This window comes from Nerophis lumbriciformis, linkage group LG20 (genome assembly GCF_033978685.3).
Source record: "Nerophis lumbriciformis linkage group LG20, RoL_Nlum_v2.1, whole genome shotgun sequence".
Lineage (NCBI taxonomy): Eukaryota > Metazoa > Chordata > Actinopteri > Syngnathiformes > Syngnathidae > Nerophis > Nerophis lumbriciformis.
This window is the reverse complement of record NC_084567.2, coordinates 27,978,191-28,003,838: the sequence shown is the minus strand read 5'-3', so window position 1 is coordinate 28,003,838 and position 25,648 is coordinate 27,978,191. Positions and strand designations below refer to the sequence as shown.

The following is a 25,648-nucleotide window of genomic DNA, read 5'->3' as shown; positions in this document are numbered from 1 at the left end:
TCCGGGACGCTACAATATACACCCCCTGTTGCCCCCTACTCCTAAAACCCCACCCACCTCAACCTCCTCATGCTCTCTCAGGGAGAGCATATCCCAAATTCCAATCTGCTGATTTGAGGCATGTTAAAAAAAAAAATGCACTTTGTGATTTTAATAGTAAATATGGCAGTGCCATGTTGGCATTTTTTTCCCATAACTTGAGTTGATTTAATTTGGAAAACCTTGTTACATTGTTCAATGCATCCAGCAGGGCATCACAACAAAATTAGGCATAATAATGTGTTAACTCCACGTCTGTATATATCGGTATCGGTTGCTATCGGAATCGTTAATTAAGAGTTGGACAATATCAGAATATCGGATATCGGCAAAAAAGCCATTATCAGACATCTCTACTAAAAACCACTTAAAACATTTTTAAAAAACACAAAAGTAGCAAATTAGTATGGTCGTTTACAGCAGCACAGCTCATGTACAGCTCACGTACAACCGTTCTTTCTCAGTTCTATTAGCACACAGACCGATCAGGGTTTACTGATCCAAACTGGACTGGAGCGAGCTGGGGCCTCATGTATTACAAATTGTGTGGATTTCTTATGTTTAAATCCAGAAAATATTTGAAACGTTTGAAAAAAATTCTGCGCCACGATCAGATACATAGTCATGGCCAAATATATTGGCACCCCTGCATTTCTGCACCTACTCAGTGGCCTAGTGGTTAGAGTGTCCGCCCTGAGATCGGTAGGTTGTGAGTTCAAACCCCGGCCGAGTCATACCAAAGACTATAAAAATGGGACCTATTACCTCCCTTGGCACTCAGCATCAAGGGTTGGAATTGGGGGTTAAATCACCAAAAATGATTCCCGGGCGCAGCCACCGCTGCTGCCCACTGCTCCCCTCACCTCCCAGGGGGTGAACAAGGGGATGGGTCAAATGCAGAAGAGAAATTTCACCACACCTAGTGTGTGTGTGAAAATCATTGGTACTTTAACTTTAACTTTCTGTCAGATAATGCACCACTTCTCACAGAAAATTGTTGAAATTACAAATGCTTTGCTATTCATGTTTATTTTCTTTTGTTTGCATTGGAACAACACACACAAGAAAAGCCAAATCTGATATTATTTTACAGAGAACTCCAAAAATGGACTGGACAAAAGTATTGGCACCCTTAACTTAATATTTGGTAGCACACTCTTCGGAAAAAATAACTAAAATCAATCGCTTCCTTTGCTACTGGAATTTTGGACCACTCTTCTTTTGCAAACTGCTTCAGGTTTCTCAGATTTGAAGGGTGCCTTCTCCCAACTGCTGTTTTTAGATCTCTCCACAGATGTTTTATAGGATTTAGATCTGGACTCATTGACGGCCACTTCAGAACTCTCCAGCACTTTGTCTTAAGCACATTTTTTTCGTAGATCCAAATCAACGTGCTATTGAGCCCACATGTCGGAGTGGCTGGCCACTCCCTGTCTACGCCCTTATTTGAATACGCAAATCATATTTGAGTCAGTCATGCGCCTGAGATCCCACACTCTACACAATCAGAAGCAAACATAGATAATGCGCTCGCAAGATGGCAAAAATTAAGGAATTCACCAACAAGCAGCTGGGGGTGCTTCTTGCTGAAGTGAAAGAGCGCCAAAATAGACTCTTTGGCACGTTTCCAGTGAACAAAAGAGGGTTGAGTAGGATAAAGTGTGCGAGGCTATCAATGCTGTGAAGTCTGAGAACAGCACACAAACAAATAAGAAATAAGTTGTACTACATTAGGAAGAAGGTGAAGAAGAAGATGGATATGACCAAAACAGGCAATCTGCTAAACGGCTCTACCAAAACCTTTGGACTTAAGTATGGCTTTGCACTGTTAATCATTTCTGGTAAACAATGACCTCATCAACCAGGAAGCTGGAGCCTACTGTATACAATTTGTCAACCTGTCAGTGTGAGTGTGTCCCACAAAAATTCAACAAAAGCAGGCATTTATCCTGCTGAAAAGGAAATTCACTGGCTGACCTAAATGTGCACACTTCATGTCGCCTATAGATAAAAGAACATTCAAGTACAATAAAAGTACTGTACATTGAACTTAGTTGTAGCTCCTCCTAATTTACACACAACTGAAGCAAATAGAGAAAGTTTGATTTGTCTGTCTCCTTAAAAGAATGAAAAAAACAACTATTCATGGTAGCGCTTTCATCTACAACCCACCAAGTCCTGGTCCAACACGTTGACATACATGGTCGACCGCTTTGTATTGACATGTACTACTTGTAGTATTGTTACTTCATTATTACTGCCAAGCAGTGGCATAACTAGTCCAAGGGGCATGGACATACACGAGTTCTTATTATTAATCAAGGATTTGTGCTGCCGATTCCCATACCGATCATCCATGACTGAGATCAGCCGATACCGATATGATCACATGCATCAACTGTATATTTTTCAAAGTATTTATTCTAAGTGCTTTTGGCAGTTTAACAATATCAGCACTACCGGGTATTTAAACTAGTTCCTTAGTTCATCAATCAATCAGTGTTTACTTATATAGCCACAAGCCACAACGACATCCTCAACTCAGATCCCAAATCAGGGCAAGGAAAAAACTCAACCCAATGGGGACATAGGGAAGCCTTGGAAGGGACAGCAGATGTGGGGACCCTGGTCCCTTGGGTGACTGGTGCAGTGGATGCAGAGTGGATATAGTTAATGATAATGATAATAATAATAATAATAATAATGGATTAGATTTACTTTTCTCGACACTCAAAGCGCTTCACAGAGAAGTGAGAACCCATCATTCATTTATCAGTATCATGCAGAGTCCTGCTTTAAACCAGTGTTTTTCAACCTTTTTTGAGGCAAGGCACATTTTTTGCGTTGAAAAAATCCGGAGGCACGCCACCAGCAGAAATCATAAACTCGGTTGACAGTAAAAAATCATTGTCGCAATTGTTGGATATGACTTTAAAGCATAACCAAGCATGCATCAATATAGCTCTTGTCTCATCTGTCACATCACACCCTGACTTATTTGGACTTTTTTGCTGTTTTCCTGTGTGTAGTGTTTTAGTTCTTGTCTTGCGCTCCTATTTTGGTGGCTTTTTCTCTTTTTTTGGTATTTTCCTGTCGCAGTTTCATGTTTTCCTTTGAGCGATATTTCCTGCATCTATTTTGTTTTTGTTTATATTTCAGTTGTTTTCGTCCTTCCTTGTGGGGACATTGTTGATTGTCATGTCATGTTCGGATGTACATTGTGGACGCCGTCTTTGCTCCGCAGTAAGTCTTTGCTGTCGCCCAGCATTCTGTTTTTGTTTACTTTGTAGCCAGTTCAGTTTTGGTTTCGTTCTGCATAGCCTTCCGTAAGCTTCAATTACTTTTCTTAGGGGCACTCACCTTTTGTTTATTTTTGGTTTAAGCATAAGACACCTTTTTACCTGCACGCTGCCTCCCGCTGTTTCCGACATTTACAAAGCAATTAGCTACTGGCTGCCACCTACTGATATGGAAGAGTATTACACGGTTACTCTGTTGAGCTCTAGACAGCACCGACACTCAACAACAACACATCATTTGTAAATTATAATTACTGGTTTGCAAAAATGTTTTCAACCCAAATAGGTGAAATTAGATAATCTCCCACGGCACACCAGACTGTATCTCACGGCACACTAGTGTGCCACGGCACAGTGGTTGAAAAACACTGCTTTAAACGACGCTTTTGAAAAGCTGTGCACTGCAAAACATGCTCATCGTATTGCAGCCCTGAATCCTTACTTCCTCATTTTGATTTAAAAAAAAAAGTCAGCACATATTTTTTTATTCATTAGTGTTTTGTAGGTTAAAGTGTTTTACATATTGTGCTCTCGAGTTAATGTTGCTGATCAATTTGAATGTATTATTTGAGTTTATTTAACTGTATTTTTCAGTAATAAATGGTTCAAGTCGGTCAAAAAATGTTTTCATATTAATTAAGATTAAAAAAATTTTTTTAGATGTTTAATGTTAGAGACTAAAAAACAAGGTTAATAAAGTTGTTATGTTTCTTTCTTTTTTCTATAATATTCATAAGGTTACAACATTCTGCAGAGGTGTACTTAAAATAATTTATAGACAAATGATACTATTTGTAGTCGTGGTGCAGAATGGTGCGAAATGTAATCTTCTTCCTAAGGGAAGGGTGACAGAAAATAATTGAGGAGCACTGCTTTAGAGTATGGTAAATCGTCTCCAAAGTGTCCATAGAAGAAGCAACAGTGTTTTAAAGGCAATTGTCAATTTGGTTTAGCAACAGCTTGAAGCCTCAACTGATAAGCACAGTGCAAAATGTTGGCCTTGAAAGCTTGATAACTTTTTTTATTTTTTTTATTTGGGATTGTTGCGAAAATTCCCACCAAACAGTGTGCAGTGAGCCTGAAAAGAAGGGAAATTCCTCAAAAAAAGAGAGACCGTGGTAAGTGCTGCCACATGTTCTATTTATAAACACAGCAAAGGGACTTTAGCCTCGTGGTTCAACTGCCTGGCAGACAGACCTAGAATATATACATGTTCGAACAAAGATGAAAACAAAGAATTAATATTCTCCGAAAGAAGAAAGTTAAATACAGACCAACATCCAGTCACCATTAACAGATACTGTAGACCATCCATCCATCCATCCATTTTCTACCGCTTGTCTCTTATGGGGATCGCGGGGGTGCTGGAGATCGCGGGGGTGCTGGAGCCTATCTCAGTGCATTCGGAATGAACCAAATATGCAAATTTCCTTAATGGACTTATGGCGTCCAGATGACCGACATTTCACTAAAAAGTGAAAAAATTAATTTTTTGCTGCTGAAAATAAATCTTGCAGTCATTTCCCATAATGTCAATGAGTTTGTGAGAGATTGGTAGATAACTAATACTTTTTCCCACATTATGTTAGAGCCTTATTCCAAAATGGAACAAAGTCATTTTTGTCCTCAAAATTCTACACACAATACCCCATAATGACAATGTGAAAAGGTTTTTGTTAGAGCTTGTTGCAAATGTATTAAAAATAATGTTAATAAGGAGAGATGTCCGATAATATCGGACTGCCGATATTATCGGCCGATAAATGCTTTAAAAAGTAATATCGGAAATTATCGGTATCGGTTTCAAAAAGTAAAATTTATGAAAATGCCGCTGTACGGAGTGGTACACGGACGTAGGGAGAAGTACAGAGCACCAATAAACTTTAAAGGCACTGCCTTTGTGTGCCGGCCCAATCACATAATACCTACGGCTTTTCACACACACACACAAGTGAATGCAATGCATACTTGGTCAACAGCCATACAGGTCACACTGAGGGTGGCCGTATAAACAACTTTAACACTGTTACAAATATGCGCCACACTGTGAACCCACACCAAACAAGAATGACAAACACATTTCGGGAGAACATCCGCACCGTAACACAACATAAACACAACAGAACAAATACCCAGAACCCCTTGCAGCACTAACTCTTCCGGGACGCTACAATATACACCCCCCGCTACTCTCTACCAAACTCCACCCCCCCAACCCCGCCCACCTCAACCTCCTCATGCTCTCTCATGTATGTCCCAAATTCCAAGCTGCTGTTTTGAGGCTTGTTAAAAAAAATAATGCACTTTGTGACTTCAATAATAAATATGGCAGTGCCATGTTGGCATTTTTTTCCATAACTTGAGTTGATCTATTTTGGAAAACCTTGTTACATTGTTTAATGCATCTAGCGGGGCACCACAACAAAATTAGGCATAATAATGTGTTAATTAATATCGGTATCGGTTGATATCGGAATCGGTAATTAAGAGTTGGACAATATCGTAATATCCGATATCGGCAAAAAAGCCATTATCAGACATCTCTATTCATAAGTATTCATAGCCTTTGCCATGAAGCTCAAAAGTGAGCTCAGGTGTAGCCTTTTTCAACTGATTATTCTTGAGATGTTCCTACGGCATATTTGGAGTTAATCTGTGGTAAATTCAGTTGATTAGATATGATTTGAAAAGGCACTCACATTTCTATATTTAAGGTGCCACACTTTGACAGTGCAGGGCAGAGCACAAACCAAGAATGAATTCGGAATAATTTGTAGACAAAATTGTCTGGAGGTACAAATCTGGGGAAGGGTACAGAAAAATATCTGCTGCCTTAAAGGGCCTCATGAGCACAGTGGCCCCCATCATCCGTAAATGGAAGAAGTTTGGAACCACCAGGACTCTTCCTAGAGCTGGCCGGCCGTCTAAAGTGAAGGGTGGTGACCAAGAACCCGCTCGGTCAGAGCTACAGCTTTCCTCTGTGGAGAGAGGAGAGCCTTTCAGAAGGACAACCATCTCTGCAGCAATCAACCAATCAGGCCTGTGTGGTAGAGTGGTCAGACAGAAGCCATTAGAAGCCTTAGTAAAAAAAAAAAGTTTGCTAAAATGCACCAGAAAGACTCTCAGACCTTGAGAAATAAAATTAATTCTCTGGTCTGATAAGACAAAGATTGAACTCTTTGGTATGATTGCCAGGCATCATGTTTGGAGGAAACCAGGCAATACCTTCCCTATAGTGGTGGCAGCATCATGCTGTGGGGATGTTTTTTTGGGAGACAAGTCAGGATGGAGGGAAAAATAAATACAGCAATGTACAGACACATCCTGGATAAAAACCTGCTCCAGTGCGCTCTTGACTGGGGCGAAGGTTCATCTTTCAGGAGGACAACGACCCTAAGCACACAGCCAAGATTAAAGTAATGGCTTCAAGACAACTCTGTAAATGTCATTGAGTGACCCAGCCAGAGCCTAGACTCAAATCCGATTAAACATCTCTAGAGAGATATGAAAAAGGCTGCTTACCAATGCTTTCGTTTATTTACAAAATATATTAGAAAAATCCATACACTTAACAATTTTATATGATTTATAAGTGCTTTGTAAAAGGCAAACTTCCAGGAACCTGTAATAGCTTCAGTACATGTAATAAGGTGCAACATTAATAACATTTTCACATGCTTACATCCTCAATCAATTCCTAAATCATTTCACACACTCACACATCCTTACAGTTTCAATTTGTACTCTTGAATTCTTTTTCTGGTAGTTGGTAGTATTGCACGGTGTAATTTGCCAATATTATGCATATATGTTTCAGTATGCATATTACAATAATAAATGTTCTATAATTAATGTTACAAAAACAAACAATAATACATATCTTGCTTTGTATGATTGGTATTGTTTTTCAACCTTCGGAATTCATGGTGTTGCATAATTTAGCAATAATTTGTGTTTTAAGAGTTTTTAAAAATGTTATCAATGAAGTAAACTGTATTATTGGACTGTCAAGTTCATTGCAGATGATTAGGCCTTTACACATTATGTGGCACTGTATTCAAAAAGACATGAGGCTGCCAAAGGTGCATCAACAATGTATTGAGCAAAGGCTGTGAATACTTTTGTATATGTTATCTCTTAGTTATTTTTTATACATTTGCAAAAGGCTCTAAAAAAAATTGTTGCATTGTCATTATGGGGTATAGGATTTTGAGGACAACATTAAATTAATTCCATTTTGGAATAAGGCTGTAACAAATTATGAAACGTGACAAAATGTGGAAAAAGTGAAGCGCTGTGAATATTTTCCAGGTGCACTGTAAAACAATTTTTTTGATCACTTAATTGTATGTTTTTGTTGCCCTAGCCCATGATTACTTCAAAAACTGATATGGTTAACATAATGAAGAAGAAGAAAAAAAAGACAATTTCCGATCTTCCATGGTCTTCCATGCTCTTCCATGCTCTTCCATCTCCTCTCCCGTAGACACTGTAGTTTGTGTTTCTTCATGGTCTTCTAGCATTTCCTAAAGCATTTTGAGGAAAATATCAGTAGAATCATTTTAGCTTACCTTCTTTTAAAATCTCTCATCTTTGAGCGCCGCTTGTCGTCTTCTTTCTCCGCTCAAGGGTGCTCCTGATTTTTGGGATCACATTTGGCTTGAGTCTTTAACATTTGTTTCCAACCAAAACCTTTCTTCTTTGAAGTCAGAATCAATAAAATGATGACTGCAAGTTACACTCCTCTCCCTTAGTCTGTCCTATTTTTTGTGAGTCAATTTGACTGGAGCGGTCAATACTTCATTCTATATACCGTATTTTTCGGAGTATAAGTCGCACCGGAGTATAAGTCGCACCTGCCGAAAATGCATAATAAAGAAGGAAAAAAACGTATATAAGTCGCACTGGAGCCCGGCCAAACTATGAAAAAAACTGCGACTTATAGTCCGAAAAATACGGTACTCTTATTCCCATCATTTGAAAATGAATGCATGCTGACGTCTTCTTTAGTTGTATTTGCTACAAACTGCAACATAACTGTAACACATAAGTTCTTAAAATTCTTTGCCAAAATTTGGGATGAAGATGCTACCAAAACACATACTACACAATATGGAGGCCTGTCCTGTCTTCCATGTTTTGGAGCTAAAAGTGTGCGTTTTCAAATGTGCTGAATTCGTTAAAAAACAAGCCTAAAATCATGACTACTGTCAATCAATCAATCAATGTTTATTTTTATAGCCCTAAATCACAAGTGTCACATCCGCGGTACAGAGCCCACATAAGGGCAAGGAAAAACTCACAACCCCAATGGGACGTAAAAAAAAGGGAAGACCGGATGCAATGGACGTCGAGTGGGTCTGACATAATATTGTGAAAGTCCAGTCCATAGTAGATCTAACATAATAGTGAGAGTCCAGTCCATAGTGGGGCCAGCAGGAGACCATCTCGAGCAGAGACGGGTCAGCAGCGCAGAGATGTTCCCAACCGATGCACACCCGACTCTGGACAGCCAGCACTGTGTCTATTTTGGGGGGGAATTTTACGTTGGGACATAATTTTTAGGTCCAGAACTATTAAATACACTATATTGCCGAAAGTATTTGGCCACCTGCCTTGACTCACATATAAACCTGAAGTGCCATCCCATTCCTAACCCATAGGGTTCAATATGATGTCGGTCCACCTTTTGCAGCTATTACAGCTTCAACTCTTCTGGGAAGGCTGTCCACAAGGTTGCGGAGTGTGTTTATAGGAATTTTCGACCATTCTTCCTAAAGCGCATTGGTGAGGTCACACACTGATGTTGGTCGAGAAGGCCTGGCTCTCAGTCTCTGTTCTGATTCATCCCAAAGGTGTTCTATTGGGTTCAGGTTAGGACTCTGTGCAGGCCAGTCAAGTTCATCCACACTAGACTCTGTCATCCATGTCTTTATGGACCTTGCTTTGTACACTGGTGCACAGTCATTTTGGAAGAGGAAGGGGCCCGCTCCAAACTGTTCCCACAAGGAAAGAAGGGGCGGTATAGCTCGGTTGGTGGAGCGGCCGTGCCAGCAACTTGAGGGTTGCAGGTTCGATCCCCGCTTCTGCCATCCTAGTCACTGTCATTGTGTCCTTGGGCAAGTCACTTTACCCACCTGCTCCCAGTGCCACCCACACTGGTTTAAATGTAACTTAGATATTGGGTTTCACTATGTAAAGCGCTTTGAGTCACTAGAGAAAAAGCGCTATATAAATATAATTCACTTCACTTCACTTCACAAGGTTGGGAGCTTGGAATTGTCCAAAATGTTTTGGTATCCTGGAGCATTTATATTTCCTTTCACTGGAACTAAGGGGCCAAGCCCAACTCCTGAAAAACAACCCCACACCATAATTCCTCCTCCACCAAATTTCACACTCGGCACAATGCAGCCCGAAATGTAGCGTTCTCCTGGCAACCTCCAAACCCAGACTCTTATATCAAATTGCCAGATGGAAAAGCGTGATTCATCACTCCAGAGAAGGCGTCTCCACTGCTCTAGAGTCCAGTGGCGACTTGCTTTACACCACTGCATCCAACGCTTTGCATAGGACTTGGTGATGCATGGCTTAGATGCAGCTGCTCGGCCATGGAAACCCATTCCATGAAGCTCTTTGCATACTGTACGGGGGCTAATTGGAAGGTCACATGAAGTTTGGAGCTCTGTAGCAACTGACTGTGCAGAAAGTCTTTGCACTATGCTGACCCCTCTCTGTCAGTTTATGTGGCCTACCACTTCAATGGCTGAGTTGCTGTTGTTCCCAAACTCTTCCATTTTCTTATAATAAAGCAGACTTTGGACTATTTAGGAGCGAGGAAATTTCACGACTGGATTTGTTGCACAGGTGGCATCCTATGACAGTTCCACGCTGGAAATCACTGAGCTCCTGAGAGCGGCCCATTCTTTCACAAATGTTTGTAGAAACAGTCTCCATGCCCAAGTGTTTGACTTTATACACCTGTGGCCGGGCCAAGTGATTAAGACACCTGATTCTGATCATTTGGATGGGTGACCAAATAATTTTGGCATTATAGTGTAAGTGCCAATGTTGTAAGCCTTAGAGGGGCCCTTTTAAATAGACTTGAATGGTTTCTGCAAGCTCTCTCCCTGCCTTATCTTCCCACATTATGCACACCCAAATTCAGTATGCCAGGTAAGGGAAAGTTTGTTTCAAAGTACACTGGGTGGCAGTTCAGCTGTTGGGAATGTTGCAGTGCAATTGATTTGGAGGATTCTAGGGTGGACGGACAGGTAGTGCAACATTAGACACTTGTTTTTTCCTCATGTATCTGAAAGGCAGGCTAATTAGTGATGTTGATTCAGGATAACTAAGTATATTCATAAGCAAGTGGAGATGGATAATGCTACTGTTTTCACATGTATGGGGACAGTAAACGACTGTTCACCTGATTTGCATGTGCTGATATCCATGCTACTTTAATGTACACTTTCCCACCGGCCTTTTACACCCATCACTGCAAAAGTTAGTGGGGAGTGGCGGCTTCCTGTCTGGCTCACCCTGCCCCCTCCCACCCACAATTCCTTTGCTCACTTCCTGACTTTGACAGCGTACTCTGAGTCACTGACCTGGAATCACATTTGGAGATTAGGGAGAAATTTTAACACTACTGAGTATTAGTGTCGACAGTAGTAAGCCCAGTAACGTTTTGTTAAGAAGTTGTCAAATAAATATAAAAATAACAACTATAAATGCATGAGTTGAATATTTATTATACCCCTGTGAAATAAAAATACAAGTTGAACTATTTAAACATTCATTCCGTAGATCTGTAATATACAATAGCTTTGAATTACTGATAAATGAAGATTAAATAATATAATCAATCAGGGCTGAAGCATTGTGATTTTATTTGTGTAAATGTAGCTGAAGGTAATTTGATAGAAAAGGATAAAGTTCTCAAACTAAGCAAACTAATAACTGTGATGTCTTAGTGTATATAAAGTGCAGTTTCCTATCAGTATCTTTTTCAGACAGTACAGTGTCCCATCAGTATCTTTCACATGCAGTACAGTATCCTATCAGTATCTTTTTCAGACAGTACGGTGTCCTATCAGTATCTTTCACATGCAGTACAGTATCCTATCAGTCTATTTTACAGACAGTACAGTATCCTATCAGTATCTTTCACATACAGTACAGTATCCTATCAGTATCTTTTACGTACAGTAAAATCTATTTCACATACAGTACGGTGTCCGAGAATTTAGTATATTTTACATACAGTACAGTATCTTATCAGTATATTTTATGTGCAGTACAGTATCCCATAAGTACTTTATAGTTTCAGTATATTTCACATACAGTACAGTCGCATATCAGTATCTTTCACTAACGGTATAGTATCATATTAGTATCTTACACATACAGTATAGATTATTATTCAGTATCTTGTGTGCTGAATTTTTTAAAGTGCACTTTTAAATATCAATACAACCACATGACAGTCACTTCCTAAAAACACAAAGTTGCTTTTAAGAGCAGATTGGAGTTTCCTGTCACTTGGGTGTGTCAGTAGCTATAGCAACCGTATGAATTTTGTCTACCAACAAAAACACCTTCCTCTTTTAAGGGATTACACACGTTGCTATTTTGTGACTGTTGAGTTACGCTGCTCTGATTTAGACTCAGGACTGGCACTCGCTCATCTTTGTCATCAGTTATGCTTTACGTTTAGTTCAGTTCTTACAAAACATAAATTCTCAAAAATGTCCCAAAATAAGTCCAGTACATTTGAGTACAGATCAGATCTCAATCAATTACAGTGCTAGAATTTTAGTTATTAGTGTATTTTAGCTTCATTCTGAAATGTAACCCCAGAATTAACATAGAAGAGAACTGGAAAATATTAATCTCGCTACCCTAATATGGATCCGATATATGATGGGCAATATGACCTAACATCTATAATGCAGCCTCCTGTAATCCATCAATCCATCCAATTTTTTTTAACAATATATAACACAATATATTATTTGGCATATAAATGATTATAGAACTATTTCAAAACGGGTTACAAAAGATCCTAATTTGGCTCCTGACGTATGCCGTAACATATTCAGTCATTTCCAGTTGTAGAATTGTGTCAAAACTATTATTAATCTACTTGTTCATTTACTGTTAATATCTGGTTACTTTCTACTGCAATATGTTTCTATCTACACTTCGGTTAAAATGTAATACCGGTAAGCATGTATTCTAATACTTAGTTTTGGGCGATACTACAAATTTGGGTATTGATCCAATACTAAGTAGTTACAGGGGCAGTATTGATCATACCAATGCTGATACTTAAAATGTTGTAATCAGATAAAAACACAGAAGGGTGTTGAACAAAATCAAGTGAATCATTAAATTGTTCCGTAATTCTCTTTTATTCAATACAACATTTTGAGCAAAATGCAAAATACGTAAACAGAAGCAAAAGCAACTGATATACATCTTTAGGTTTTGGCCCTTCAAGTCCTTCTTTGTTCAGTGACTTATTTCTCAAGAGTTTAAACAATAACAAAAACGTTTTTGTGATAATGACAAAAAAATATATTTTATCACTGTGGTATTGACCATAAACTGATACCATAGTTGGCTACTATGGTATCAATACTGTTGACATATCGATCCGCCTACTCCTGTTTACGTTCTAGAGCTCTAGCTTAGCAGTTAACATATCCTACTACAGTGTATAGTTTAGCATGTTTAGCTATCATTCATCCTCCAGTGATAATACTACTTGTAGGAAACGCAGCTCATTTATCGTCAGGGAGGCAAAGATTACTGACTTAGAAGTGACTTCGCACTGTGAAGGAGCGTTCGCTACCAGCGAGGACACGACATTGCATTGAGGACGCGGTTGTTCGCTTGTCACTGTCAAATTTGCAGGATACAGCTAGAATGTGTCATCAACATGCCTAGGATATAACAATAGTATTAAAACATAAATTGTCAGCCAAATGAATGTACAAACCCCGTTTCCATATGAGTTGGGAAATTGTGTTAGATGTAAATATAAACGGAATACAATCATTTGCAAATCATTTTCAACCCATATTCAGTTGAATATGCTACAAAGACAACATATTTGATGTTCAAACTGATTAACATTTTTTTTTTGCAAATAATCATTAACTTTAGAATTTTATGCCAGCAACACGTGACAAAGAAGTTGGGAAAGGTGGCAATAAATACTGATAAAGTTGAGAAATGCTCATCAAACACTTATTTGGAACATCCCACAGGTGAACAGGCAAATTGGGAACAGGTGGGTGCCATGATTGGGTATAAAAGTAGATTCCATGAAATGCTCAGTCATTCACAAACCAGGATGGGGCGAGGGTCACCACTTTGTCAACAAATGCGTGAGCAAATTGTTGAACAGTTTAAGAAAAACCTTTCTCAACCAGCTATTGCAAGGAATTTAGGGATTTCACCATCTACGGTCCATAATATCATCAAAAGGTTCAGAGAATCTGGAGAAATCACTCCACGTAAGCGGCATGGCCGGAAACCAACATTGAATGACCGTGACCTTCGATCCCTCAGACGGCACTGTATCAAAAACCGACATCAATCTCTAAAGGATATCACCACATGGGCTCAGGAACACTTCAGAAAACCACTGTCACTAAATACAGTTCGTCGCTACATCTGTAAGTGCAAGTTAAAGCTCTACTATGCAAAGCGAAAGCCATTTATCAACAACATCCAGAAATACTGCCGGCTTCTCTGGGCCCGAGATCATCTAAGATGGACTGATGCAAATTGGAAAAGTGTTCTGTGGTCTGACGAGTCCACATTTCAAATTTTTTTTGAAATATTCGACATCGTGTCATCCGGACCAAAGGGGAAGCGAACCATCCAGACTGTTATCGACGCAAAGTTCAAAAGCCAGCATCTGTGATGGTATGAGGGTGCTTTAGTGCCCAAAGCATGGGTAACTTACACATCTGTGAAGGCACCATTAATGCTGAAAGGTACATACAGGTTTTGGAACAACATATGCTGCCATCTAAGCGCCGTCTTTTTCATGGACGCCCCTGCTTATTTCAGCAAGACAATGCCAAGCCACATTCAGCACGTGTTACAACAGCGCGGCTTCGTAAAATAAAGAGTGCGGGTACTTTCCTGGTACGTGTTGCAGCTATGAAATTCTAAGTTAATTATTATTTGCAAAAAAAAATTAAGTTTATGAGTTTGAACATCAAATATCTTGTCTTTGTAGTGCATTTAATTGAATATGGGTTGAAAATTATTTGCAAATCATTGTATTCCGTTTATATTTACATCTAACACAATTTCCCAACTCATATGGAAACGGGGTTTGTATATCGTGCAACCCTAATTTGATACTCAGTCTACTATCGGTATCGCTATCAGTATTTGGATCAAACTACCTCTAATTCCCCAAAAATGAATGTCAACATTTTGTTGCAGAGATAGTTTTATTAATTATGTCTTCTTGTGTACTATTCATCCATAAATACTTCACTAACATGACCATCCTCTTCCCTTCAGGTCTGCCAGAGGACTGTACTGTTCAGACACCAGCATTCACTGACACTGTGAGACTGTACAGACAAGCCAAGGGACACTATGGAACCTGGGATATGATGTGTGGAACTCCCCCACAGGTTGGACATTCTTAAGTCTTACTGACATTTTAAAACCTCAGTGTTGTGCTGGGTTGTGTCGTGCACATTGTCTATATTAGTCTTTTTCAAATAGTGGTGCGGGCACCCCCTGTCTTCTCAACGCTAAACCTAAACAGTTTTTTAGGAAAATAGAAGAACGGAAAATCAGTACAATGGAAAAACAAGTTGACTTTATATGCTTGTGTTTCATTGTATCCATGGTTAAACCCATATCCAATTGTATTTCCAATCCATAAAGTATGTGAAAATACTGTCTTAACATCACAAAATACCACAATTATTGAATATTCCGCTTCAAATGTCTGCGGAAATTTCCTTTGATTCGGAGTCGGATGACATCACAATGGGAACGCTTCTGCACTATGACCATATCATCAGATCATTCATACTGGAAATATGCAAACATTAGAACGAGATGTGCTGTCTATCATTCAAAATCCCTATGTAAGACATGAACACATATGTTTTTCTTTTTTTAATGCATTCTAAGTCGTAAATAAATGAATAAAAAGTCTGTTAACAATTGAGTCAATGGGGACTCTCTATTGCGTCTTCAAAACCCTCTAAATAACTATCCACTACCCGCCAACAGTACTCTATTCACATATCATGACCTGAATATTAACCAAATATTAGCGATATTGTTATGTTATTGTTATGTTCACGCAGCCAAACTATTTTATAGCGGCAAGCTAAGTGCTTAAGCTTATGCTATTGTACTGTGAGCCGACCGGTGTCCTGCTGCTGCGTTGCTTCTCAGCTCGTCAAAGTTATTTTACATTATAAATCATGCCTCATCTGAAAACTAGGGGAATTAAGCAGTAAATCTAGAAGTTTTTCATCGGTGACATTCAATCTATATCCGGAGATGTATTGGAGACAAAGACAAGACAACCGGAGACGGTGTCTGCAACCCTTCGTGTGGATTATGATTAAATCTTCATCTAAACGTGACGATGTAAACATTCTATCAGTCATCATAGCAGTGAGAGCAGACATTGCACAGTAAGCGATCGTTTTATTTTGTTCGTTGTTTGTATTACTTATTTAGCATTTAGTAATACCGCTACATGATTCTTAGTGTTCCGCTTAAGATGCATCTGTTTAGAACACAGCTTCTAAAACCTGTTACTCATTATTACTAAAAACTATACGGTTCTGGATCATCATTTTTCCCAAAGTAACCGTTGTTGGCTTTCACAAAGTCTGCATGAGCACAGGGTTTCCACGGGGCAATAAAAAAGCATAAATAAAATTCATAAAAATAAATATTTTTACATGTATTAGCCACACTGAACCATAAGTCACAGATTTATACCAGTACGAAGGACTTTCGCACGGCAGTAAAACGACTGATCAAACAAAACCGAAGTCATTGTCATAGACCCACTAGCTGTGGAAGCTAGCTCTCCAATCAGCTAAACAGACTCAATAACTCCACGGTAGTAAGGCTTTGCTGCATTTACGAAACTGAAACAATACAAAAAGAATGCCATTGTAAGTTTTTTTGATTGATTGATTGATTGATTGAAACTTTTATTAGTAGGTTGCACAGTTCAGTACATATTCCGTACAATTGACCACTAAATGGTAACACCCGAATAAGTTTTTCAACTTGTTCCACGTAAATCAATTCATGGTAATTAATAATACAGACACTTTTGAACGTGTTAGCAGATTCGGTAATGCTAATGACGCTAGCTTGATTACATTACGATAGCACGTACAAATATTCATGAAAACACTCCTACAGACATCACACATGGGATGGTTTAGTTAGTATGAATTGTTTTAGTTGGATTGTAAAACTTACTAACGTTGCTTGGAGTGATAATCCTTTCGAGCAGAAACACTATGGACGGTTTTACTTCCGGTTCAAGGCATTAATACAGTAATTACATTTTCAACCCGCAACACCTGCAGTGAGCCAACTCGTCCAAAAGATGGCGCCATAACACAAAAAACCACCGGACAAGCACAGGAGGACAGAATCAGGATCAACAGGCAATGTCTTTCAATACTTCGCGTTAGCCATATTATTTGGAGGATTTGCACTGAAGCATGCACAATAAAAAACACGTTGTCTCCTGGACTCTAATTTTCAAGATCTATGTTCCTTTTCGTTAGTTCCTACTTTTGAAGAGTTCTATTTTTTGGCAGCCTGAAAGTCTGTAAGCGTGACCTGACTGGAGATTAGATGAGTTTAGGGAAGACAAGGAAAAGGGAGGGAGCAACAAGTTGCTATGGAAGACAGTAATGGATGTTGTTTTGCGTGATTGACCATTTTCTCGTATTTTCTATTTAACATCCAGACAAAATCAACAATATTTAAATTCACGCAAAAAAATCTGAATCTGAGATATGTATTTTCAATTGGGATGTCTGTAGACAAGGACAATTTTTTTAGTTTTCTGCAGAATCCGGAAAAGTTGGCAAGGCATTTCCCAGCATACTTTGTTGTAGTTATAATATTTACTTTTCACTGTGTTATCATGCATCTTTAATGTGTTACAGTAGAACCTTCATTTACGAACTTAATTATTTCTTGAACTGGGTTCAAAATATAAAGTTTGTGTAATGAAGTAAATTTTCCATTTGATTTACGAACTCAATTGTTTCTTGAACATGGCTATAATTAAAAAAAAGTTTGTATAGTGAAGCGGATTTTCCATTTGATTTACGAACTTAATTATTTCTTGAACATGGCAAAAAAAAAGTTTGTATAGTGAAGCGGATTTTTCATTTGATTTACGAGCTTAATTGTTTCTTGAGCAGGGTTCGAAAAATTACTTTTGTATAGTGAAGCAAATATTTCCATAAACAATGTAAATATGAATAATAGGTTCTAACCTCAACAGAAGTCCATATTTTACTGAAGGTTTGTACTCTTTAAACACAAGTGCTATAAAGTACTATATATCAAACAAACATAACAAGGGGGTGATGGATCAACTATCTCTTTATTAAAAAGCCTAAACAACAACAAGCTGCTGTTCTGCCAACTCATAAATCACAAAAATCCTTAACTTTAACTCTATATTAGATAATTTTATTAGATTAGGATATTGCAATTCATCCACATATGAGCAAAAGCCTCACTGTAAATATGCTATATTTAGCTACAACAGCTAAATTAATCGGTTTCATCTTTTTATTTTTTTGAAAATAATTTTCTACAAAGTCCAATTTATATTTGTTCTAAAAACAAACCACATTATAAGAAAATTATTTTGCTAAGTGTAAGTAAGACGCCATTTATGCAGTATCATTTCATCATTTGTATTCATTGGTCATTTGTATTCATTAGTTTCTTTAAAAAGTAGGGGGGGAAAATCATAAAAAATCAGAAATAAATTTTTTTGTAAAAATAAAAACCAAAAAATCGGAGATTTAATTTTTTAGGGCATATGCACAATAACATCCGTAAATGAGCAGCTGATGAGAGGAGATAAAGGAGGGGTAGGTGTGTGTGCGTGTGTTGTGTGGGTGGGTTCGCATGTGTGTTTGTGTGCTCTTGGAAGATACCCTGCTGAACAAGAAGTAGTGTCTCTTCCTCCGCTGTCGTATAAGTATGCTTTGGCATATTTTTTCTGTTCTTATCAATCAATCAATGTTTATTTATATAGCCCTAAATCACAAGTGTCTCAAAGGGCTGCACAAGCCACAACGACATCCTCGGTACAGAGCCCACATAAGGGCAAGGAAAAACTCACCCCAGTGGGACGTCGATGTGAATGACTATGAGAAACCTTGGAGAGGACCGCATATGTGGGTAACACCCCGCCCCTCTAGGGGAGACCGAATGCAATGGATGTCGAGTGGGTCTGACATAATATTGTGAGAGTACAGTCCATAGTGGATCCAACATAATAGTAAGAGTCCAGTCCATAGTGGGGTCACCAGGAGACCATCCCGAGCGGAGACGGGTCAGCAGCGCAGAGATGTTCCCAACCGACACACAGGCGAGCGGTCCACCCCGGGTCCCAACTCTGGACAGCCAGCACTTCATCCATGGCCACCGGACCTGTGTGTCTCCCCCTCCACAAGGGATAGGGGGAGCAGAGGAGAAAGGAAAAGAAACGGCAGATCAACTGGTCTAAAAAGGGGGTCTATTTAAAGGCTAGAGTATACAAATGAGTTTTAAGATGGGACTTAAATGCTTCTACTGAGGTAGCATCTCTAATTGTTACCGGGAGGGCATTCCATAGTACTGGAGCCCGAATAGAAAACGCTCTATAGCCCGCAGACTTTTTTTGGGCTCTGGGAATCACTAATAAGCCAGAGTTCTTTGAACGCAGATTTCTTGCCGGGACATAGGGTACAATACAATCGGCAAGATAGGATGGAGCTAGACCGTGTAGTATTTTATACGTACGTAGTAAAACCTTAAAGTCACATCTTAAGTGCACAGGAAGCCAGTGCAGGTGAGCCAGTATAGGCGTAACATGATCAAACTTTCTTGTTCTTGTCAAAAGTCTAGCAGCCGCATTTTGTACCAACTGTAATCTTTTAATGCTAGACATAGGGAGACCTGTAAATAATACGTTACAGTAATCGAGACGAGACGTAACGAACGCATGAATAATGAATAATAGTGGACAAAATGGAACGAATTTTAGCGATATTACGCTTATGTCTTAATGTCTGTTCTTATCACAATTAAAAACTTGCTCTGGTACAAAGCCAGCTTCCTTATTCTCTTCAATACGAGCAAGCACAAAATGGCTGCCAGTGGACAGACTGGGTTTACTAGGTAAATTGGTGGTGTTGTGTGTCTCTACAGTTAAAATTTTGGGACTTTTGGTGGTAACCTGACACCCTTAGTAAGAATGGTCAGTGCAATGCATCGTATTAATACCACTGTGAGCTCTCACAATCAATCGCACTCCAACAATATACAGTATATACAGAGCAGGCCAAAAGTTTGGGCACACCTTCTCATATCAATGGGTTTTCTTTATTTTCATGACTATTTACATTGTAGATTGTCACGGAAGGCATCAAAAACTATGACACCTGGGAAGTGAAAACCATTTCAGGTGACTACCTCTTGAAGCTCATTGAGAGAATGCCAAGAATGTGCAAAAAAGTAATCAGAGCAAAGGGTGGCTATTTTGAAGAAACTAGAATATAAAACATGTTTTCAGTTATTTCACCTTTTTTTGTTAAGTACATAACTCCACGTGTGTTCATTCATAGTTTTGAGGCTTTCAGTGACAATCTATAATGTAAATAGTCATGAAAATAAAGAAAACGCATTGAATGAGATGGTGTGTCCAAACCTTTGGCCTGTACTGTATATGACGTATACATGGGTACTGGGTACTGTTGATGTTAGATCAATCTCCTTATCTGTAGAAGTTCACCATGCGGGTCGGTTGTATTTTGATTTTTAAATGGTCCAGTGGACTGGATGAAATACATTCCTGGGAAGGTCATGGTCCGTGGGTCGAGAGTTTGACACCTGTGCTGTATAAAGTCCTCTCAAAAAAGTGTGAGCAAATAGGAGACCGACTTCAATGGTTTCTTTCATTTAGGGCCTTGTAAGTTGTAAAAGTGGTGCCCCAGTACTTCATAAAGAATGTATTATTTGTAGCAAACTTCCATGTACCAAGTCTTAACAGTACGAACCAAAGTCTTGGCTTGTGTACTTGTTAAGTTTCCCTCTTAAGATGCCACGTGACCGATGAATTGGTAGGGGGGAAACAACAAGAAACAAGGTGTTCTCCTCAATAAACCTATGTTAGGAGACCAATTAGCTGAACACGCGTAGTTCACACACAACAAAGAAGAATGCATCAACACGTGTCAAAAATGCCAGTGCTGCTCCACCTTCAGCATGAACGGCATGCAATAGGTCACACAAACACATACCATTTAGCTCTCTCCTCTGAATGAGTCACTTTCATTTTTTGGGCTCCTAAATCACTTGTGTTCATCTGTGTAACATTCACACTGCTTAGTGCTGATTTTTATGTGTTTTGTCTGCACGCTTCACCTCACTCAGAGAACATATATCCCAATCTGGCACAGATTAACTGTAAATATTAATACACAATATGATTTGTAAATGAAAGAATACATTAACGTGTCTGACAAAATGTGCTATTCACAGTGACATTTTTGTACTTACGTCTATGTAGCAGTTTGGATGTAATGTGTCAAAAATTTATCGCATGAATCCATTCCTTGCAGATGACAGTATTAGTATTTAGTAGAGATGTCCGATAATATCGGACTGCCGATATTATCGGCCGATAAATGCTTTAAAATGTATTATCGGAAATTATCGGTATCGGTTTCAAAAAGTAAAATGTATGACTTTTTAAAACTATTTTCCCGGGAGACTCACAAATTTCAGTGCCACTCCTGTAAATCTCCCGGGGCAACCATTCCCTCGAATTTCTCCCAGACAATAATATTGGAGGCGTGCCTTAAAGGGCAACATTATCACAATTTCAGAAGGGTTAAAACCATTAAAAATCAGTTCCCAGTTATTTTATTTTTCGAAGTTTTTTTCAAAATTTTACCCATCACGCAATATCCCTAAAAAAAAAAGAAGCTTCAAAGTGCCTGATTTTAACCATCGTTATCAAATCAAATCAATCAAATCAACTTTATTATATACACACCCGTCCATTTTCCTGTGACGTCACACAGTGATGCCAATACAAACAAACATGGCGGATAGAACAGCAGGGTGTAGCGACATTAGCTCGGATTCAGACTCGGATTTCAGCGGCTTAAGCGATTCAAAAGATTACGCATGTATTGAAACGGATGGTTGTAGTGTGGAGGCAGGTAGCAAAAATGAAATTGAAGAAGAAAATGAAGCTATTGAGCCATATCGGTTTGAACCGTATGCAAGCGAAACCGACGAAAACAACACGACAGCCAGCGACACGGGAGAAAGCGAGGACGAAATCGGCGATCGCCTTCTAACCAACGATTGGTATGTGTTTGTTTGGCATTAACGGAAACTAACAACTATGAACTAGGTTTACAGCATATGAAATACATTTGGCAACAACATGCACTTTGAGAGTGCAGACAGCCCATTTCAGGCGACCTAAGAACATATATTTTTCCACGATTTCAGCACTCAGGTTAACCATACCTAAATAGACACAAAATACTGCATTACACAAGACTACTCGAATGATTGAAAAAAAAAAAAGTTTTTTAGCTAAATTATTGGTAAACACAGTTTATGTATAATAATTTACGTAAAACCGCGAGTAATGAATAAAGTTTTCATCAATTAATATATTCTGTAGACATACCCTCATCCGCTCTCTTTTCCTGAAAGCTGATCTGTCCAGTTTTGGAGTTGATGTCAGCATCTGCTTTGAGTGTCGCAGGATATCCACACATTCTTGCCATCTCTGTCGTAGCGTAGTTTTCGTCGGTAAAGTGTGCGGAACAAACGACTGACCATTTCGTCGGCTTTCCCCACAGCCTCGTATTTTGAACAAATTTTGTCCAATTTCTTGCCACTTTCGCATCTTTGGGCCACTGGTGCAACTTGAATCCGTCCCTGTTGGTGTTGTTACACCCTCCGACAACACACCGACGAAAGTGAGAAAATGGCGGATTGCTTCCCGATGTGACGTCACGTTGTGACGTCATCGCTCCGAGAGCGAATAATAGAAAGGCGTTTAATTCGCCAAAATTCACCCATTTAGAGTTCGGAAATCGGTTAAAAAAATATATGGTCTTTTTTCTGCAACATCAAGGTATATATTGACGCTTACATAGGTCTGGTGATAATGTTCCCTTTAAAGACACTGCCTTTGCGTGCCGGCCCAATCACATAATATCTACGGCTTTTCACACACACAAGTGAATGCAAGCATACTTGGTCAACAGCCATACAGGTCACACTGAGGGTGGCCGTATAAACAACTTTAACACTGTTACAAATATGCGCCACACTGTGAACTCACACCAAACAAGAATGACAAACACATTTCGGGAGAACATCCGCACCGTAACACAACATAAACACAACAGAACAAATACCCAGAACCCCTTGCAGCACTAACTCTTCCGGGACGCTACAATATACACCCCCCGCTACCCCTATCCCCCACCTCAAACCCTCCCCCCAACCCCGCCCACCTCAACCTCCTCATGCTCTCTCAGGGAGAGCATGTCCCAAATTCCAAGCTGCTGTTTTGAGGCATGTTAAAAAAAATAATGCACTTTGTGACTTCAATAATAAATATGGCAGTGCCATGTTGGCATTTTTTCCATAACTTGAGTTGATTTACTTTGGAAAACCTTGTTACATTGTTTAATGCATCCAGCGGGGCATCACAACAAAATTAGGCATAATAATGTGTTAATTCCACGACCGTATATATCGGTATTGGTTGATATCAGAATCAGTAATTAAGAGTAGGACAATATCGGATATCGGCAAAAAAGCCATTATCGGACATCTCTAGTAATTAGATTATTTTAAGTAACAATGTGAGACATTTTTTTTTTTTTAGAAAAAACTTTTTCAAAGTACAGAGATACCTCAGGAATACTGCTAGTTGGTGTAGCAAATGTCAAAGTGAACCCCTTATGATCCTCACAAAACATCGGGTCTTACTAGCTATCATTAGCTTATATCTAGAGACTGATACAACTTTGTATTTTGCGTGAGTGTGAAAAGGATGAAAGTGAGTGCAAAGAACAGTGCTGAGAAGATGAAGTGGATGATATACACTATATTGCCAAAAGTATTTGGCCACCCATCTAAATGATCAGAATCAGGTGTCCTAATCACCGGCCACCTGTGCAACAAATCCAGTCGTGAAATGTCTTCGCTCCTAAATATTCCAAAGTCAACTGTGTTTGGGAACAACAGCAACTCAGCCACCAAGTGGTAGGCCACGTAAACTGACAGAGAGGGGTCAGCGGATGCTGAAGCGCATAGTGCAAAGAGGTCGCCGACTTTCTGCACAGTCAGTTGCTACAGAGCTCCAAACTTCATGTGACCTTCCAATTAGCCCACGTACAGTACCCAGAGAGCTTCATGGAATGGGTTTCCATGGCCGAGCAGCTTTATCTAAGCCATACATAACCAAGTCCAATGCAAAGCGTTGGATGCAGTGGTGTAAAGCACGTCGCCACTGGACTCTAGAGCAGTCTTCTCTGGAGTGATGAATCACGTTTTTCCATCTGGCAATCTGATGGACGAGTCTGGGTTTGGAGGTTGCCAGGAGAATGGTACATTTCGGACTGCATTGTGCCGAGTGTAAAATTTGGTGGAGGAGGAATTATGGTGTGGGGTTGTTTTTCAGGCTTGGCCCCTTAGTTCCAGTGAAAGGAACTTTAAATGCTCCAGGATACCAAAACATTTTGGACAATTCCAAGCTCCCAACCTTGTGGGAACAGTTTGGAGCGGACCCCTTCCTCTTCCAACATGCACAAAGCAAGGTCCATAAAGACATGGATGACAGAGTCTGGTGTGGATGAACTTGACTGGCCTGCACAGAGTCCTGACCTGAATCCGATAGAACACCTTTGGGATGAATTAGAACGGAGACTGAAAGCCAGGCCTTCTCGACCAACATCAGTGTGTGACCTCACCAATGCACTTTTGGAAGAATGGTCTTAAATTCCTATAAACACACTCCGCAACCTTGTGGACAGCCTTTCCAGAAGAGTTGAAGCCGTAATAGCTGCAAAAGGTGGACCCACATCATATTGAACCCTGTGGGTTAGGAATGGGATGGCATTTTAAGTTCATATGTGAGTCAAGGCAGGTAGCCAAATACTTTTGGCAATATATTGTAATTATTGAATTAAAGAAATAAATCATCAGAAACATGACAGAGCGTGTAGTTATCAGCTATCTTAGTGAAGCAGTTGGAGTGTAGCACTGCTAGTCTTGACCATACCAAAGCATAATGAGTCAATAACTCCAGCAAAGGATGTTAAAGGGGAACTGCACTTTTTTGGAGGAATTTTGCCTCTTGTTCACAATCATTATAAAAGACATGACGGTGGATGGATTTTTTTTTTAATGCATTCTAAATATTAAATAAATTAGATCAAAAGTCCGCTTACAATGGAGCCCATGGGAGCCGTTCAATTCTGCCTATCCAGTCTTTAAAAAAAACATCCAAACACCACTCGATGATGTAAACATGGGGACACATAGTAGTGATCACGGCGCCACTATAAATAATTTGTCTGTGTTAGCCTTTATAATTACAATATCACTAATACTTGGGTAATATTCAAGTCCATCCATCCATCCATTTTCTACCGCTTATTCCCTTTGGGGTCGCGGGGGGCGCTGGAGCCTATCTCAGCTACAATCGGGCGGAAGGCGGGGTACACCCTGGACAAGTCGCCACCTCATCGCAAGTCACAAAATGTAAATTGATTATTGTTAGCGCTTTTTGAATGGTTATTTATCGGATTTTATGGGCGGAATAATGGATCATCAATTGGCTCCGCTGTAAGTGGACTTTTAATTTGCGTTTATTTAATATTTAGAATGCATTAAAAAAAAATATCCACCCGTAGTCATGTCTTTTATAATGATTGTGAACGATAGGCAAAACAAGCGCAGTTCCCCTTTTAAAGTAGTATCTAATTGGCAGATCAATAAAAATA

The 25,648-nt window shown here is 39.4% G+C and overlaps 1 protein-coding gene across 2 annotated transcripts in view; it reads left to right on the top strand.

Moving 5' to 3' along the window:
• The window catches only part of niban2a (niban apoptosis regulator 2a), a 110,396-nt gene that overhangs the window by 57,713 nt on the left and 27,035 nt on the right, over positions 1-25,648 (top strand). For both annotated transcript variants that reach the window (XM_061980743.2, XM_061980744.2), the window contains exon 7: positions 14,892-15,007. In XM_061980743.2, coding sequence (XP_061836727.2) covers positions 14,892-15,007 — 116 coding nt within the window. The remainder of the gene's footprint in view (positions 1-14,891; positions 15,008-25,648) is intronic.